This window comes from Empidonax traillii, unplaced genomic scaffold (genome assembly GCF_003031625.1).
Source record: "Empidonax traillii isolate 1590-97213 ecotype Southwest subspecies unplaced genomic scaffold, ASM303162v1 scaffold20:size5563877, whole genome shotgun sequence".
In the NCBI taxonomy this organism is placed as follows: domain Eukaryota; kingdom Metazoa; phylum Chordata; class Aves; order Passeriformes; family Tyrannidae; genus Empidonax; species Empidonax traillii.
Genome location: NW_020955213.1, coordinates 5,383,966 through 5,402,284, shown reverse-complemented (window position 1 = coordinate 5,402,284; position 18,319 = coordinate 5,383,966). Strand labels below are relative to the sequence as shown.

Genomic DNA, 18,319 nt, shown 5'->3' with positions numbered 1-18,319 from the left:
ATGTAAATGCCCTTTCCAAACTGTGGGTTTTTTTCCCCTTCCTCTTGGTTGTCCACTCATGCACTGCTTTTGGCTGGGACTCCATCACATGTAATGGTTACTTGCAAAGACAATTGCCATAATTTCAAATGTCCACCCCTTCCTTCTTCTCCTTATTCCTTCTTCTCCCCCCAGCTTATATGCTGAGCCATGCAGTCTGGAATATCCATTGGGTTGGTTTGGGTCAGCTGTCCTGGCTGTCTTCCCTCCCAGCTGTGCACCCCCAGCCCACTCACTGGTGGGGTGGGGTGAGGAAGCAGAAAAGGCCTTAACTCTGTAAACTCTGCTCAGAGATAACAAAAACATCCCTGCCTTATTCACACCATTTCCAGCATAAATCCAAAGCACAACCCCATACCAGCTACCATGAGGAAACTTAACTTAGCTAAAACCAGTACAACACATCAGTCATCTGCAGCTTTTCTATTGTGGCAATCTCTAGTTCTCCAGGGAGTCCTCCAGTGGCAAATAGCAGCTTGATTTTTACTGATACATAAGGAGAAGAATAAAAAAATGGCTGTTTTATTGCAAACTCTGCTTGTAGTCCTTTTTCTACACTATAAAGTTGCTTTTTTTAACAGACACCCCACAGAGGTAACTGATACTCTAGCAGAGGTAAGGTCTTAGCTGGTCTAATGCAGGGATTTCGGAGGAGCTGTGTTCCTTCATACCAGGTGGTTCCAGTCATGTGTTGAAGGCACATAATTGGTATAAAGGCATCAAAACAAAGTGGAGATTAGACATGAGCTGTATTTTCCATTTCTTAGTAAAAACAGCATACTGGGTTAATATGCAATTAATAACTAGATGGGGATAAAGATTAGCTGAACCAGGCTGATTTTGTCACTGTACAACTCCAGTTTTATAGTAAAACCTTAGGAACTATTCTGAACTGCTTAAACCATTCTTGAGCTAGTTGAAGAGTACAAAATAATGATGTCATAATAAGATCCATGTAAACTTTAGGAAGATATTTTTACAAATTGATGTAGGCTTTGGCAGTCCACTGTTACTTGTGAGAAAAGAACTACATTTACAAGCAGATTAACCTTGTTTATAATTGCAAGGCAGAAGCCACTTTGGGCTTTTCACTGCTGTCAATAATTGACATGGGTGACATAAAGCCTATCATCTCAAGGTCAGTTGTCTGAAATCAATAGAACTCAGCAGGCAATTACAAATGGACTTGTGGATGTTCTTCCACAGGGCTTTTTGACTTCTTTTCCTGAAAATGGTGCCAATTCCAAGTGGAGGGATCTAAGAATCAGCTTCATTTTTTTTGCCCCATTTCAGTTTTCCTGGTGTGGTATAAGGTTGGTTTTAATTGTACAATGTATTTGGATATAACCAATACTCACAGCTTGATTACACGCAATCATGGCATAGCAAACAGAGACTATTCGAAAGTTGTGAAATTCACCACATGGTATGTTTCTGCTTAGTTGTTGTTGTGAATTCCATATACATAAGCAGTAATTGTGTATTAGTAGACACACTGAAATGTTATTTTTAGAAAATTGTTTATTAGTACTAAATTGGTGAGCTTCACCTTTCAGGTCTAGATTCAGCGCAACATATATGCTAAGATATGTTAAAATGTTTTGGAGACTTCAGTTGCCAGACCTCATTTTAATACCTAAAGCTCAGCATCTGGAAGGTGTTTGCTTGTCTATGACTTTAAGGGTCTGATCCTTAGCAAATCTCATGCATTTGCCAGGGATTGAGTTAGAGGAATTGAGAAGTTACTGCTCCTGAGCTAGAGTTTGGTGATTTTCCTCCCAGTAGACAAACTGGTATTTGCTCATTGCAGATGAGCAAATTCCACCACAAAATAAACCAAGCTCATGCACATGTGACTTGTAAACACATCTTGGAGGGAGTGGTAACTCCCAGTGAAGAGCCAGAGCTTTTTTTAATAGCTCTTCTCTACTACTTGTAATTATGTGATTCCACAATAAGCAAATCACACTTAAGAGACAGTATTTGACTTTGAAATCTGACTCTGCTTCTAAATTGCCTAAATCGCATTACTTACAGAATATGTGAGCACAGGCTTAGCTTGCTGTGCTGAGGAAAGATAAGTTAAATAAGGTCTCGGTCAAGTTCAGCAAGAGAAAATTCAAATCTAGCCTTTAATTAGCACAATTGAAGTATAACTGTGATCACGTTTGGACCACAGTGTTTGCAGTACTGTACATGTTTAGAACCAAATCTCAGTGTTTTCTTTGCTTGTCAGAACTGCATTAGGAGTAGCTGGTTTGGTTGACCCAAAATAGAATATCTGCAATATTTTTCACTATATCCAAATATCAAATGGTGAACATTTCTGAAAGGCAGAGGTAAAGCTTAACAATTTCAAAATGTAATTACTTCAGAATTGTTAGCAGATTTAATTCTTCTAAGTGCATTTTGTACTTGTAACATTTGTGATACATCAATAATGCAGCTTATTTAAAGTAGAAAGAAAATATAATAGATATTCTATCTCATGGATGTTGTTGAGCTGTTCCTGTTGCAAAATGCCTTACAATAAAGGGCATCAAATAAACCAAGCACCAGGCTCCTACGGCTGGCGTAATGTACTGCAGGATCCTGTTACAGCCATTCTTTGTAATTCTAGGAGGCAGAAAATAAAATTTGACACTCAAAAATAATAAGTTTAAGTAAATCATGTAGGAGAAATGTACATTTATGTCCAAGAAATGGTTAGATGTTGCCAGAACAATGCAGCTACATTATGAATCTTTAATGATCTCTGAAAGTCATAATGGTCTGTCACTAATGCCCATTAATGATCTCTCTATACCGCGAGTATGGGCTTGATGTTTCTGGCCAGTACCTTAGAGAATACTTTAAATATGCCTTAAACTTTCTCTGATCTACTCCCTGTGTGTCTGCTTCAAATGTAGACTGCAATTGCCTGGGTAGGAGCAGCTTGTAAGGCAGCATGGCTTTGGGGATAAGAAAGTCTTATTCAGGTAAGATGTATTTAAGCAATATTTTTTACAGGAAAAAATTAGAAGGTCTTTCCTGGCAACTAATCCTCTGTAGAGATTATAAACTATATAAAGAAATTAGAGTTTAATATTTCTTAATATTAAGAATGTGGTTGTTCTTTAGCTTCCTGGATTTTCTCTGGTAACTCTAAAAAAAATACTTTTTAAGAAGGACAAGGTATGTGTTACTGTTAATTCCTACTGATTGGGACTGGAAATATACTGAATATGCTGCTGAACTGGCAAATTTTTCCTGATTGAATATGTATTTCAGATGTCAAACAGGTTGATTTTATGGCCTTTTAACCATCTGTGCCACATATTCAGTTAATTTTGTTCCCAAGCTTTTTGTCAGGTATAAACCTTGCTTTAGAGAAAAGACCTGGTAATTCCAGTTCTCTCCTAATTGCCTTTCTTCAGTGTACTGTGCCTAACCTTAACTGAAGGCAATCTTGTTATGGTGTAACTTGAAAACATTTTCAATACAAACCCATGTTAATTTCTCTATTATTTTGCAAATGTTTTAGCTAAAGGCTTATGATGGTGTAATTTAGTTTTCTTTAATAACGAAAAAGTGTGTTCTCTGCATGTGGTACGTAAGAACCAACGCCCTACGGCTAGAAGATAAAAGCAAATCCAGGGACTCTTGGAAAATACTCCAATATCAAACAATAATCTGATAGACAGCATGTACAGAACATTAGATATTAACTGTGAGAGTTAGATAATAACTAACTCTGGGCCATATATCATTCTGTATTAGAAAGAACAACATTAATAATCAACTTCTATGACAATGCATGCGGCATCCATGTTTCTTTTTCTCTTTTAAATTAATACAGTAAATCTAAGTATAGTAAAGTGTGCAATGTGAATTAAGCAGTCTGCAATGTTTTTGGTGTTTACAAAATATAGTCACTTCATATATAATCCGGATCTGCCTTTCTCTTCTGCAAAAGCTCTTAAGTTTTATAGCATGATGGCGGTAAAGATGAGTCTGAAACAGGCAAAAGAGTTTGCCGTAGTTTAGATTTTGGGGGGTGCACTGCATAACCACAATATACGGTTGATTACGAACCTTGGTGTTTGATTGTAACCTTGGTGTAAAGAGCCACGGAGCTGGAAGGTGTGCGGGGCGATGGAGCCGGGCTGGGAGCGGCCCCGACGCGGTTCAGCACCGCGGACAGCGGCGGGTTCTATCCGCCGGCGTTATTAAGACCCGTCTGGGGTCTTAATCCTGCACAACGTGCCTTAGGATGACCCTGCTTGAGCAGGGAGGTTGAACCAGATGATCCACTGTGTCCCCTTCCAACCTGTCCCATTCCGTGATTCCCGGAGCCCCCCGAGCCGACTCCTGTGGCGGGCACAGCCGGGAGCGATGGGGACGGCACCGAGTGCCGATTAAATACAAAACGCGTTCAGTGCAAGATCCCAGCAGCCTTCCTTGGTCGCCTTAACCTTGCCCTTTCAAGCCTGTTGTTAATTACAGATAGAGGCACCGCGGACGTTTGTTGTCATTAAATATCTGCACTGACCGAAACAAAACTGCAAAGTGGATGACCTTGCTGAGGCAGTTACCCAGACTAACTGTAGGTGTCCCTCTTGTTTCTGGTTTTAGTGATTTTATTTGTTTGCAGTACTTTCAGTACTGGAAATCTGTCCCATTTGTTTGGTTTGTAACTGTTTACAAATTCATGTTTTACTGCATGCTTCCTGTAGAGGAAATTCTGTATTTTGCTGAAAGCTTCCTGAAAAGACTTTATATCAGAGCATTTTAAGTAGGCTAAAATTTATGGCAATAATGGTTTAAAAATGTAGTTACTGAGTAAGATGTTTCATATATTACAGAGATGGGAAAAAAAGAAAGTACTGTGGGAGGTGAAAGTTTCTTCCGAGATTAACAGTTCTACTCTGATACCTTGTTTTTTGTCTGCTGTTGAAACATTCTGGATTTGCTCATATTTGGGAGTCAGGAAGAAGAAAGGCAGGAAAAAAAGTCTGTATTTGTGTCTGTATGAATGTAGAACCCATATTTGCAGAGGTTTGAGATGTCCAGTTACACTTACAGTCCAGAGGGATTGCAGATACCAGTAACTTTTGGGAGCCATATCTTGCTCCCATCATATGAGGGGAACTGCCTGGGCATCCCTGCAGGCCTCGCATAGTGCTGTGGAATTTAATTAATTCCATATGGCTACATCACCTCAGCAGCTGTATACACAGGTGCTCCTTTTACAATTAGACTCTTTAATCTCTCATAACTGCCCTATATAGGAAGCAGAAAATGCAGGGAGGTCTTCATTCATTATGGTTATGTGGAATGTAGAGTAGAATGTTATGTGGAAATAGAGTAGAATGGCTCAAATTATTACACTGAAACATCAGCCCGGATGACTTCTTAAAATCCAGCAGGCTTATTGCTGTGCCTTAGAATCTAATTCTGCTCCTTGTTCTCTCTTTCCCAGGAAAAGTTCCTAAGCCTTGACATGTTGTGTTGTAGATAAAGCTAAACTAACTATTTGTTTGTAAACAAGACAAAGTTGACCTCAGCTAAAGGATAAGGACATCGAGATACTGATGGGTTTTGTGGCTACTGCTCATTAGAAGCATGTTGTAATTTTTAATGAAACAAGGAAAGAAGATCCTGGGAGGAAGAGGTGGAAAATTAGAATGATAAACAGAGGGATCAGGGTTGAAGGGAGAGGACAGAAATCCTGATGATACATCATCATCTGCTCAATAGGGTGTCGGTCTCCTGTGAATTTAGCTCAGCATGATTTAGCTGTATGACTGAGGAGTTGCAAAGGCCATATTTATGGATGGCTAATTTATTTAAAATCACGGTATTATCTTTGTATCTACTTGTTGAGCCTAATGTACTCATTTTGTGGTGGTTTTAGGAAGAAATGTAGCTACAAGGTGGACAGTTACGGAGTCTCTGTATGAGCAAATGTGTTCCTACTGCAGTTCAGCTGGACTTCAGTGAGGAATAACAGTGCTGAACCTGGGAAGCTTCATATCTATTTCTCTGATTTCTAAGCAAAGTTTTTCTGCATAGCAACAGAACTTTTCTGTGCTTTCTGTTGAGGTCTGAGTTCCCAGAAATGTACCCAACCATCTAATGCAAATATTGGGAGCGGCAGCAGATGTTCTGCTATTAGCTTCCTTCTCTGAATTGAATTCTCTGAATTTCTTCTAATTTGCTTGTGTGGAATTTGCATACGCATTTTTTTCTAGTCTTCAGACCTATTTAAATCACATACAGCAAATGCTGGCTTGTGGTTCTCATTCCTGTTTGCTAGCCAATATTTTTTTTATTTGCTGTTGCTTGCAAAAACAGTGCATCTAACCTATTGTAATGAATTCCCTTCAGTTCTTTTATGATACATTGTATTTTTCATTTCTAAATCCCTTTGTGATTTCCAGATGTCACCTTTACTCTGCTCTTGCCAACAGCAGCTCCTGCTAGGCCTGGAGTTGTCGGGAGGCCAATTGCTGGAAGGTGTGTGTGTGTGTGGGAAGTGCGACTACTCAGGCTGGTTTTATGTTCACGTGTATTACTGAGCCCTGCCAGAAGCAAGACACTGAGCTACATGGACCTTTATTGATTATTTAGTTTTGATGGTGGTAAATGTTACGTGTCATAAAGATTCATCACGTAGATTACAGTCTGAATCACCCTTCAGCAGTAGTTCAGTAAAGCAGAGGTAGTGTTTTCCTACATGTAGCTGTAAAAATAACGATGGGGTTTTGTATGGGAAAGAATTGCCACAGGAGATGCCTTTCTCTGCTCTTTCTTTGTTGTGCAGTCCAGATATTTGGTCGAATGAACTTAGATAAACCCAATTTTTGCATAACTGATCTTAGGTTTTGTCACATCACTATTACTTGGAGAACTGAGACAGAATGGAAGTTCAGGCTCATGGCTCTTTTCCTAATCCTCAAGGATATTCCTTCCTTCTGGTTACGGAAACTGAGACCAGCATTTTGTTCTGATAAACTGGTACCAGTTCCATGACAGTGAGTGAGCAAGGCTCCACTTCCACATTTTCAGGAGCATCATTGACCCAGTGCAGGGTCTAACTCCAGTTCCTACAGAGCCCCGCTTCCATCTAGGACGTGGCACTTTTTCCTCTAAGTCCCTTTCATTTGCGACCAGCTCTGCTCCCATTCTCATTTGTCTGTGTAAATGTGGTGTCATGATCTTGGCAGTGAGGTAAAAGTAACAGAAAACCATTGCCAGGCTCTTCTGACCCCAGCCCAGGTAATTTGGTTTCATTATTAGAGAACAGATGAGCCTTACAAAGTTAACACAGCAACAGGAAACAGCAAATCTGGCATCCATGACATGATCACGGGGGATTGGACACTGTAGTTATGTCAAGTCAAGCAGTGGGGCAGAAACTGGCTTCTGAGCAAAGCAGGGACCATGACTGTGAGAAGCTGGTCGAAATGCTTGGATGCAGTGGGAGGGGGAGACAACTCTCAGGGGCTACAACTCACTGGAGACCCACTGAGTCTGTTTTCGTCAAGCTGTTGGCAAAGGTTGAGCCATCAGATCTATAAAAAGGTGGGAAAATATCTTATTTGAGTAATGTGGCAATTTTTAGGCAACTTGCCTTGGCTATGTGAAAGGCTATTTACAGTGTTTTGTCATGTGTAAAGTGGCCTTATGTTAAGTTTGACAGTGGCACATAGCCCACGCTTCTTGCCTGTCCCATGCTGAGATGTAAATATTTCAGGGATGATAAGCTGTCATTTACATTGATGTTTCCAAGAGTCATCATGCTGAGAGGTGAATGAACAGATACTTCTGTGCATACTGATGTGGGAGTATAGTTTGCTATGGCTTTGTGGTGGGCAGAGAAGTCTGTTGGTCACTGCTGCAAGTTCCTGGCTCAGGCTGGGCCCCCCAAGACACCAGAATAACATGTTCCCAATTTGGGAGCCCACAGAGCTGTGGGAGCTGATCTCTTCTGTTTGTTCTGTGACCTTTCCCAGCTGATTGGCACTGATCTTTTATGCGCCGGATAGACGATCTTTTGTGGTTGACATTTTGGGATGACTGAATATGGATTAAGCTAGGCAAAAATATTTCCATTTTTCTAACTTCAAACAATGCCCTCCTTTTCCAAAAATGGTTGCACTACCAGGTCAGATCAAATCAAGTTCTGACTGAGACAGTGCTGTAAATGAATTGGAATTCACAGCCAGGAAGGGGAAGAAATGGGGGTTTTCTAATAGTGTTTTCTCTGAGAGTCTGAGAGGAAACTGATGTTCTTGATGTGCAGTGTCATTGTGATCCTGAGCATTTAGCAGGTCATATAAGTCATGAGGAAGAGACCCAAATTCTTGTCAGAGTCAGAGGATCTTGTCCTAGCAGACTTGTGTAGATAAAAGAATGGGATTAGAATGTGAGAAACTTTTGTAATGCATCAGCTGCATAGTTACTTTTTAAATATCTTAGTAGTCCTAGTGAGATGACTCATGTTGAAGTCGGGGATGTGTTTCTCTGCTTTGCTGGATGGGGGCCAGTTTTGGCACATCCAGTCCTGTGCAGAAGTTGTACTGTTGTCTCTTCTGGTGTTGGGATTCATGATTCTGTATCGTGAAAGACAGAAATCAATCAGCTGCTTAATCCCTTGAAGAAGAAGTGAACTTTTAAACAAAATGGGTCCAGATGGCATGTCTACATTGGTGTCACAGCAATTTATTTTGATTTTTTTTCCTGTTTCTGAGCAGGGCTGCTCAGTGTGTTTCTGCAAAGTACCATGGCACAGACACTCATAGGGACACCCATGTTGCTACTTACGGGTGCCCTTATGCTCTCAACATAAAAACACTTCCCTTTGCAGCTGGTCATTGTAGCCATTCTTTACTATTAAGGTTAATTTTAAGGTAGGCCAGTTGATCTGTTACTAAAATATCCTCAAATCTGAGCTCTTGTTCTGGAGCTGCTTGAAGGCTCAGCTCTGCCACTAATACCTTTTTCCACCTTGCACTCAGAAATAAACCTCCAGCTGACTCTTATTTGACCCACATCTAGAGGAAAATTGGGCTCTCAGGGGTAGTGAACTGGCCAGCAGCCCATGCTCATCCCTCAGGCAAAGAGCACCCAGGCACTCACCGTTCTGCAGTGCGTGTGTCCAGCCTGGAGCTGCAGAGGAAAGGCTGAGTCATTTCCATGGGATATTTCACGGAGGAGTTAAGTGATGCGGGACTTGGGTCTGAACAGCTCTGCTTCCTGGTGAATAGTAATTTTGTTTACTTAGAAGAGCAAAAAAATCACTGGGGGCCTCGGTGCTGCTGTGTCATCCCTGACTGGAGGAAGTCTTGTTTATCTCATCCTGAAAAGAGAGAGAAGAGATTGCGGTGGCGCTTTTCAGAAAATAATTCTCTACTTTTGGAGAGTGTAGGCAGTGGAAATAGTCCATAGGTTTGAGTCCTTAAGCTTCATTTTTTTTTTTCTGCTTATTCTGTAACAGCAGCAGTGTGCTACCCCAGCAAGAACAAAGGAGCCTCGGGAGGGACTCCTGACACCCCATGCCAGGCTGCATTTATTTTGTTACACCAAAGCAGCTTCAAATTTGTAACTGTAGAGGAGTGGTTTGAAGCTTATGCTGGACTGAGTGAGGTTTGGAGCTTGCTTGTGATTTTCTTCTTCCGGCCTTGATTTTCATGCAGCATTTGTTTTGCCCAGCAACTGTGTAAATAGGACCTGGTATAAATCTTTTGCTACTTCTTTATAGGGGAAGAGGAAAAAATTGAACATGCTGTTTAGTCTGAGGGTAGAATATTTTGATCCAAGGTGCTGGAAGTAATCTCTACTTTATGGCAACATGTCCTGAGAATCATTAATGCTTCTAACAGGGCACAGAGGAGCTTGGGTCCCTCAATGAGTCACATGTTGGGTTCATGCCCATCACCAGTGCACTTGAACAGGCAGATGGCAAGTGTCTCCTCCACCCCTTCCCTTCTCCAGCCTGATCACATCTGCTGACATTCATGTGCCGAAATAGCATCGGCACACGAGGGAAATGAGTCCCTCTGCTCACAGGCTGCAGGGGGCTATGGACATGCTGCACAGCCTCTGGGGTTTGTCAATACTTTCAGCTTGTTTCATGACAGTGAGCACTGGAGCTAGCTTAGGATTTTTCATCTGGTCTTGATTTTTGTGCAGCGTTTGTTTTGTGCAGCATCTACCTGTGTAGATAAGACCCGACATAAATATTTTGCACTCAGGATAGATTCAAACTCACGGCAAACAGCACTGGTCTGCTGCCACAGCACAAAATTATTCAAGGAGGATGGAGCAAAACCCAAAATGTTTGCACTTTCCTCTAATTTGATGAAAGAGCCACCACTGCTTGCAGTTTGGGCCATTGGGGGGNGTTGGGAAGTCAGGGCAGCACACCTTGTGTTGGTTGAAAACCATGTCCTGTATTAGTCAAAGGGCTAGTCCTGGTTTGGGTACTGAATTGCAGGCTTTACTTTTGCCCAATCCAGGCAACTCCTAAAGGTTCATCTATGTTTTAATGATCAGAATCATGGAAATAATCATCAGAAAAACTCAACAGATGTCTGAGAGGAAAAATTATAAATCAAAAGTGGATGAGATCTTTGTCTACTTCAAAATGGTGGAATTGCTTCTGGGTCAGATCCCAGCTCCAGGGAGATCACAGCACTGTCCCTGACAGTAACTGTACAAGTCTGCCCCATACTGATTTCTTAAGAGGTGTTTAATGGGACTGGCAATTTACCCTTTAGCTTTAAATGTGACCATAAACAAAGGAAGAGAATTTATGTTCAAGGAGTCTGGTTGTCTTCTATGTTTAAAAAGTCACTTGGAATGTTATTTTATTTTACCTTTTTAGCTCAGTGGGGAGTGAACAGCTCTTGCTTTCCAAAGAAAAAAAAAGCTGTTCCTTGAGATCTTTATGTCTGGAACACTGAAGTAGTCCAAAGACTTGTCCTGTACCAAAAACGTTTTCACAACAAGATCTTCATTTTCATGTGCCATTTATAGTAAATGAAGACGTGTTTGTAGGAGTACCGATAGTTGGAGAGGTTGATCATGCAAAAAAACCTGAAGGACTGTTTTTTGAAACTTAAATCTGATTATGCATATATGCTATTTTTATTCCGCTCTTTAGTTATCTGTCAAGGAACATTTGTGCAAATGAATTTTCATTATGGATTTTAAGCATACAGGCTGGAATGCTGGCAGAAAGATATCCTAAACAGTGCTTTTATATACTGCTTTTCCCCAGGATTTTCAAGGTTAGCCTAATTCTGAGTTCTGGTTAGTCATTGTGAAAATGAAATGTGACCTATAGGACAGATCACAATGAGGCAGCTTCACTTTGATCTGGAGATCAAACGCTGCTTTCCTAACTGGGAATATTTATGAAGTAATTGGTGAGTCTCAGGAAAAACAAGTCTCACTCATGACTGTATTGGAAGTGGAAAGATGGCAAAATTCGTAGTACGTTACCGGTGAATTGAGTAGGATGAGTTATTGCTAATAATATCCAAACTGGCTGTCTCCTGAATTGGATTTCACATGTCTTATGTGGACTGGCAGATGGGGATAGTGGTGGAACTTGTGAATTATAGCTATTTTTACCCTACTGTTAAACTCAAGTAAGAAATTAGGAGTATTTATTTAATATGTATATGTGCATGCCATAAACTTCCTCATAAACAAAGGTGTGTATATATACATAAACATGTCAGTGTACATGTACTCACACGTGCTTCCTGCAGAAAAGAGATATTGTGGATGGGTATATGGGGCTGCCAAATTCAGTGCACTGTGTCAGGTGTCGAGGTCTCAGGCTGTGATGGCACAAAATGTTCTTGCTCTCAGACATCATCTTCAAACTTGTACAGTACGGGCACTTCTGTTATTAGGGCCAGGACATACAACATGTTTTATTGGGGCAGGAATTCCCAGTTGGAGGAAAGAGATTTGGACCTGTTGCGAACTGTTCGTAGTGGAAGGAAGGACTGTAATGTTGGCAGAGGTCCAGCAAACTTTTTTGGAACCGAGCTCTCTGAAGATGTTGGGTGGCATGGTTTTTGCTGCACTTGCCTGGGATCAGAATGTGTGACCCCAGAGAGGGAAGAGAGGACCTGGCTGTGCCAAGGGCACACGTAGGAGAGGAAGAAAGGGCAGATATCCTAAGAAGTCTGGCTGAGTCTGAAAGCACATCAGGAACCTGATGCTGTCACACCAACCCATCTACATCGATGCTGTCTCGGTAGCCCCAGGAGAGCTGGCCCAGGGCACAGAGGATGCAGCTCCCAGACTTGCATGACCAAAGCCTGTTGCCACTGCAGTTCCCTATTGAGCTCAGCTCCTGCAAGGAACCAGTCCACAGGGACATGCCATCCTGTCTCAGTTCCTGCAAGTGGCTGCAAACCCCCTCAGCCTCAGGATAAATTCTTTCAATTGTTGTTTGCCTTCAGGGCTGCAGATTTCTGTTTCCAGCCTGAATTGACTTTGATTTAGCTCCAGCTGTTGAAAGCATACTGAAGAGCGGGGGATGTGTTGCTGAGGGACCTCCAGGACCTCCTGATTCCTATGTCCTGGGGCATGGATATGTGCAGGGTTCAGTGTGCACTGTGCAGGGCATTAACTACAGTGCAGTGCCAGGCTCTGGCCAGGCATCTTGGCACTGCTGCTTTTCCCTGCCCTGGTACCATCACAGCTGGCTCACACTTAGCCAGGGGTGAATAAACCTGTCTGACATGAGAGCCTGGCCTCGGAGGACACAGAGGCATCGTGGGGGACAAAGGGAAGAACGAGAATGTGGCAATGACAAGGAAATTGCTCTCTGAAGATTTTCTAATCTGCTACAAAATGAGCTGAGAGCAAGGGAAGGAAAGGAGTGGCAAGAGAAGCGAAAAGCCTCCAATAAATCAGTGAAGCAGAGGGTCCATTCTGTAAGGATAAGGCAAAGGCAGGGGAGAGCTGTGGCTAGAGGCCACCTGCCTGGTCCCCCTAAACCCCGTCCTGCTGCGAGCCAGGTATCCTCCCTCCTCTGTCGAGGACCCGGAGCCACCTATTTGCTCATCGCAGTCACGTCTGTTTGGGTGTCTGCGCCTCCCCAGGAGGCGGCTCCGTCCAAAGCAAGTACCCACGGCCCGTGGGTCCGGCTGGGGCGCTCCCGCTGCCCGCCCCGAGCCCCCTCCTCCCCGGCCCCTCCGCAGCTCCGCACGCAGCGCCACCGGGCAGGGCTCCCGCTCGCTCCCTCGCCTGGGAGAGGAGGAGGAGGAGGGAGAGGAGGAGGAGGAGGAGGAGGAGGGAAGGGTGGTGATAAGGGGCTTGCTGCGTCGCCTCATTTCTGTACCCAGCGCACGGCTCGGGGGGTGTGCGCGGTACCCGCATCGCTGCCGGAGAGATTCTGCTGCTGCTGCTCCTGCTGCTGTTCCTGCTGCTGCAGTCCCAGCGCTGGGCTGCCGGCGCCCAGGCGTCAGGGGAACGCTGGCTGTTTACCGTCTGGTGGGAAGTGTTGCGATGCAAAAGCCGAACGTGCCCGTGGAGGGGAATCTGCGCTGGCGGCGGCACCTGTGAGGAGCAAAGGCGAAGAGGCTTCCCGAGGCGTTCAGCAGCCGGCGGCCAAGGGGCCGGGCATCTGCACCTCACTCCAGTGTCTCCACCACCACTTGCTCCGGATCTCTTCTTAAGGGAGAAGAGGGAAAAGGATCCAGAAACCCCCCCTGCAACTGGACAGCCCCTGCTGGAGTCTAACAGGTGTTTGCTGGGATTTGAATGGGGAGGGGATGGGTGGGGAGAAAAGTTAACTGGAGAAATTGGGGCTAGGAGAGATGCAATGATCTTGCACCAAGTGGATGTGCCATGTCTGCATGCAAATAGTGCGCCTGGAGAAGCTCAGAGGGATGTCTTACAAGTGATCTACGTGATCTCCGTAGAAACGCTCACCTCTGCCTGCAAACTTTCCCCTGCTAGAAGTTGGGAGGAATAAAAAAGCATCAGAAAGTCAAAAAGGGGGAAGATCTCAGTGGACAAAAACGCTTGAGCTAAACTGTTGCACCCCGACCTGGGGCTCTGGTGCGAGCATCCCGCCGGTGTCTCCTGGGCTCCCAACCGACTGGCGGTGGGTGGCGTTGGCCAAGGTGCCCGGCAGCGTCCCCAGCCTTGGGGACGGGCCGAGCAGCATGCTGGCTGCGGCGCCCACGGCCGGCCAGCAAACCCCACGTGCCTGACCCGCCGGTGGTGCCGGGGCGGTGGCGGCCATGGCTGCAGCCATCGCCAGCTCCCTGATCCGCCAGAAGAGACAAGCCAGGGAGCGGGAGAAGTCCAATGCCTGTAAGTGTGTCAACAGCCCAAGCAAGAGCAAGGGAAGCTGCGACAAGAACAAGTTGAATGTGTTTTCCAGGGTCAAACTCTTTGGCTCCAAGAAAAGGCGAAGAAGGCGACCAGGTTGGCAAGGGTTATATCTTTGGGGGGTTGTTTTGTTTAATTTAATGGAAGCTGGGATGTGTGTCAGGTGCGGGGAAAGGGGGACAGGTGTCTCAGAGCTGGTGAAATGAACGTGGCAGGTATTGCCAGCTCTGGCTTGTATCATCTGATGGTACGCCATGCCAGTCCCTTCCCTGGTCATGTTCATCTGGTTTATATGGGTAACACGCACTGTTGCTGTCTGTCTCACTTGCACACCTGTGTGCACCCATGTATTGGTAATGTGGTAGTCTGTCTCTGTGTTGCACATACACATGTGCAAACACATGGGATTTATTTGTGGGGGAGATGCCAGTAGGGAAGTTGCCACACATGCATCTCTTTCAGTTGTACATTAAATAACTTAGTGGTCTAGGGATCTGTTTTTGTTGTCCCGCTTCTCAGAATGCCCGTGTAGTGCTTTATCTCCTGATTGCAGATTAGGCTTTTTGCTTTCACTGGCACCTTCCAGAGTTCTGCTTCAGCACCCTGTTCCTTTCTAGGAATCTCATACCTGCAGCTGCCCTGCAGACACAATGTTCTCTATGTCACAGGTGCAAAAGATCAGGCACAAAGACACAGTCCCTGATCTGAGTGGGTTGCTTTGTATGTGGGAGGAGCAAAACCCTCTGGTAATGTTGCTTTCGCTTTGCTGTGCTGGAGCATCAGTGCCATTAACTACTCCACCTGTCCACCTTGCTCAGCAGCCACGGAAGAGCTGCCTTGTTCACAGTTTGCAAACAGCTAAAAAGCCAAAGTGAGGGTTGGAATAATTTGTTTTCAGAAAAGTTGGCAGATAAGAGTTGTGCATCCATCAGTACTCTTATTAAAGGTTGCTAATAAGAACTAATACACTTATGCAAACTGTTGTAAGTTTTTGCTTTCAACCCCTACTAAAACGAAGTACAGTAGCAGAGCTTCCTGATGTCTTTGATCACAAACATAAGAAGTCTTATCCAGGCACACTTTCCAGACTGGTGGAAATGACACACCATATCTTCACAGTGTGTTTATCTCTGAATAAAGTAAGATGATGTGGAGCGAGCTGCAGGGATGCATCAGCTCCTGACAAACGTAATTGTGTGAAACAACTTCAATGCAGATGTCATTGAGATTCAGTGGACGTAGACCTTTCTTTGTAATTACTCCTGATGCATTACTTAGATATCTTAAATGACACACTTCACAGCATACTGTATACCCTGCTGCTGTATACTTTTTGGTCTGGAATGGTATGAAGCCCTGTGAGATATCTCACTCTCTGACTGTGAATCTGAGGATGGTTATGAAAAAGGAAATCTATCCAAACTCTGTGTTGTTTTGATCTTTCTTCTTCTAGTTGATGAGGTAATTACCTCAGCCCTTATGGTAATATTTATTTTTCAGTTCCACACATTGCTGCGTTTCAGGGTTTCCCCCTCCATTTTCCATATGTTCATTGAGTAGTTTATCTCTTTGGAGGCTCTATACTCTTTGGAGCAGCAAGGGATGGGGTTTGTTTATTAGGGCTGCAGCAGTTCCTGTGCTAAACGTTTGTTGCTATATATTTAGGCTCTCAACTGTCTCTGTGGCTCCTATTAGTGCTATCGTAATAGTCTTCTTTTCCTCTCCATCTAAGAATTCACACCTTTTTTAAAAGACAGAATACATTCTTTGCCAGCTTGTTTCTAATCTTAAATGAGATAGGGCTGAGCTCCTGAGGCCAAGCAGGACACTGTTGGAATCTGTATTCACTGGAAGTAGATTTTACTGTGCTATTTACATGGCAGTTGAAAGTGGCATTTAATCATTTTGGCAATTGATTTCATAGACATAAATTTGATCTCGGCCTGAATGAAAAGTGTTGCAAAGCCGGTTGCTCTGCCTTTGTTTTGGGTCTTTTTCTTATCTCAGCCTTGAGAAGAAACCTGAAGATTTGTTTTTAACATCCATGTTTGTTTGGAACAGCACATCAGGATTTCCCACATTAATCTCACTATTGTTTTTTTACAGAGCCTCAGCTTAAAGGTATAGTAACAAAGCTATACAGCAGGCAAGGATACCACTTGCAGTTGCAAGCAGATGGAACAATTGATGGAACAAAAGAGGAAGACAGTAGTTATAGTAAGTGACACAAGAATAAATGGTGTGTTTGTGAATTGTGGTGTGTCATTCTTCCCATATAGGTCTGATCAAAATTGTTGTCCTGGGATGGCTGAGTGAGTGGAAGTGGCACTAACGCTGGGATCACAGCACAGAAGTCCTTCAGACTTACTGGGTCTGAGAGAAACACAGATAAAAATCACTTATAGAAATAATGAACTAGAGGAGGTAATGATGACACATGTGACAAACAAAGCAAATGTTATCTCCATGGTAATCTAGAGAACTTCGTAGCTGTCCTTTGGATTTTATTAGGGTTTTTTTTTCCAACAGGGAAAATTTGCTCGCCTACTCAGAGTGCCTGAAATAGAATAACGCTATCTCCACTCTTAAACAGGGGCTCATTCAAACAGAGCCGTGTTATTTCACACAATGAGAGTTCACCATCATTTTAAAGTTCACATTTCTCTTTTTTTTTTTTTTTTACCCCCTCTAAACTTAATTATACCATCAACTTTCCACCAGATTTCCCTCAGCCTTTCTGTGAAGAAGCTTTGGGCATTTTTGGTTGTTGGTTGTTGGAAATTTTTTAAAACTTTGAGAATTAATAGAAAACGGGACAAGATGACTAGAGAATAGATTTGGTGTGTGTAAATAAAATATTTAAGGGTTTCACATAGTTGTATTGTTTAGCTTAAACTCCATTTTTTGTAAAGAATGAAAGGAGTTTTAAGAAGGTATTTCAGGCCACTTAGATGACAAACCAAAAATCAACATGCAGACCTTCCTTGTTAATTAATAAAAAGCACTGATTTAAGTGCCATCATTTCATATGAAAAGCATTTGCAGGTGAAACATCATTTCAATTTACAGGGCACTCAAATATGGCAGAATGAGCACTCGATGCAATAGAAAATATTGTGTCTTATTTACTCCATCAGTTGCTCCCATCCTTTTCCCACATCTTCTTCAGTCCTTTCTGCATCTCTGTGTTACCCTCTCAGTGAGAGGAGGGGGCTGGTTTCCCTGTGGGAGGAGGTTCCCCTTGCAGCCCCTGAAGGTGCTGACCATAAGGGACAGTGAGGACCTGTGGGGACGGGTCCTATCATCACCTGCAGACACCACATCAGTGCAAAGGTGATGGCTACTGCCACCTCATGCAGTTCTCCTAGGGCAGCCCAAAATGTACCCTAAGAATGGTCCTTATGGACCTTAAACAGTGCTTTTCTTTCAAGTGAATGACCTGATATTTGAGATTTTAAAAATCACTACAGATTGTTCAGGCTTTTGGGGTAATTCTGTTAATTATCTTTAAAAAAAAGATGAGAAAATAGGCAAAGCTTCCTCTTTCCATCGCAGTGTGATATTGCTACAAACTTTTAATTTACCAGAGTAAATATCTGAAATTGCAAATACTGATTTTTTTTTAATACAAATATGTCTTTTTCTAAGATCTTTGTTCTCACTATGTCCTTAAATTGACCATAACCTGATAGATTATTAAACAAATTATAAAACCTCCTTGTTTCTATATACCAGCCTTCCAAAATGCTGAATACTTAAATATAATGGAAGTATCCCAGAACTAATTGCAGCTGAGCATAACAGAGCAGGGTTTTATCATTAAAAAAAAAAAAAAATCATATTCAAGGTAAGTGTATGGCTCTGGGTATCCTGCAGTCCTGAATTAATTTTAATTGCAATATTTTAATGGAACTAGTAAGACAGACTGATT

The 18,319-nt window shown here is 43.0% G+C and overlaps 1 protein-coding gene across 2 annotated transcripts in view; it reads left to right on the top strand.

Moving 5' to 3' along the window:
- FGF13 (fibroblast growth factor 13) overlaps window positions 1–18,319 on the top strand; it is a 121,324-nt gene that overhangs the window by 50,917 nt on the left and 52,088 nt on the right. Inside the window, exons 1-2 of one of the 2 annotated variants that reach the window (XM_027899850.1) lie at window positions 13,814–14,484; window positions 16,495–16,605. In XM_027899850.1, the coding sequence (XP_027755651.1) occupies window positions 14,298–14,484; window positions 16,495–16,605 (298 nt within the window). In that variant the 5' untranslated portion in view covers window positions 13,814–14,297. Of the gene's footprint in view, window positions 1–13,813; window positions 14,485–16,494; window positions 16,606–18,319 lie in introns of those variants that run through there. The other variant, XM_027899854.1, reaches the window with a different exon arrangement.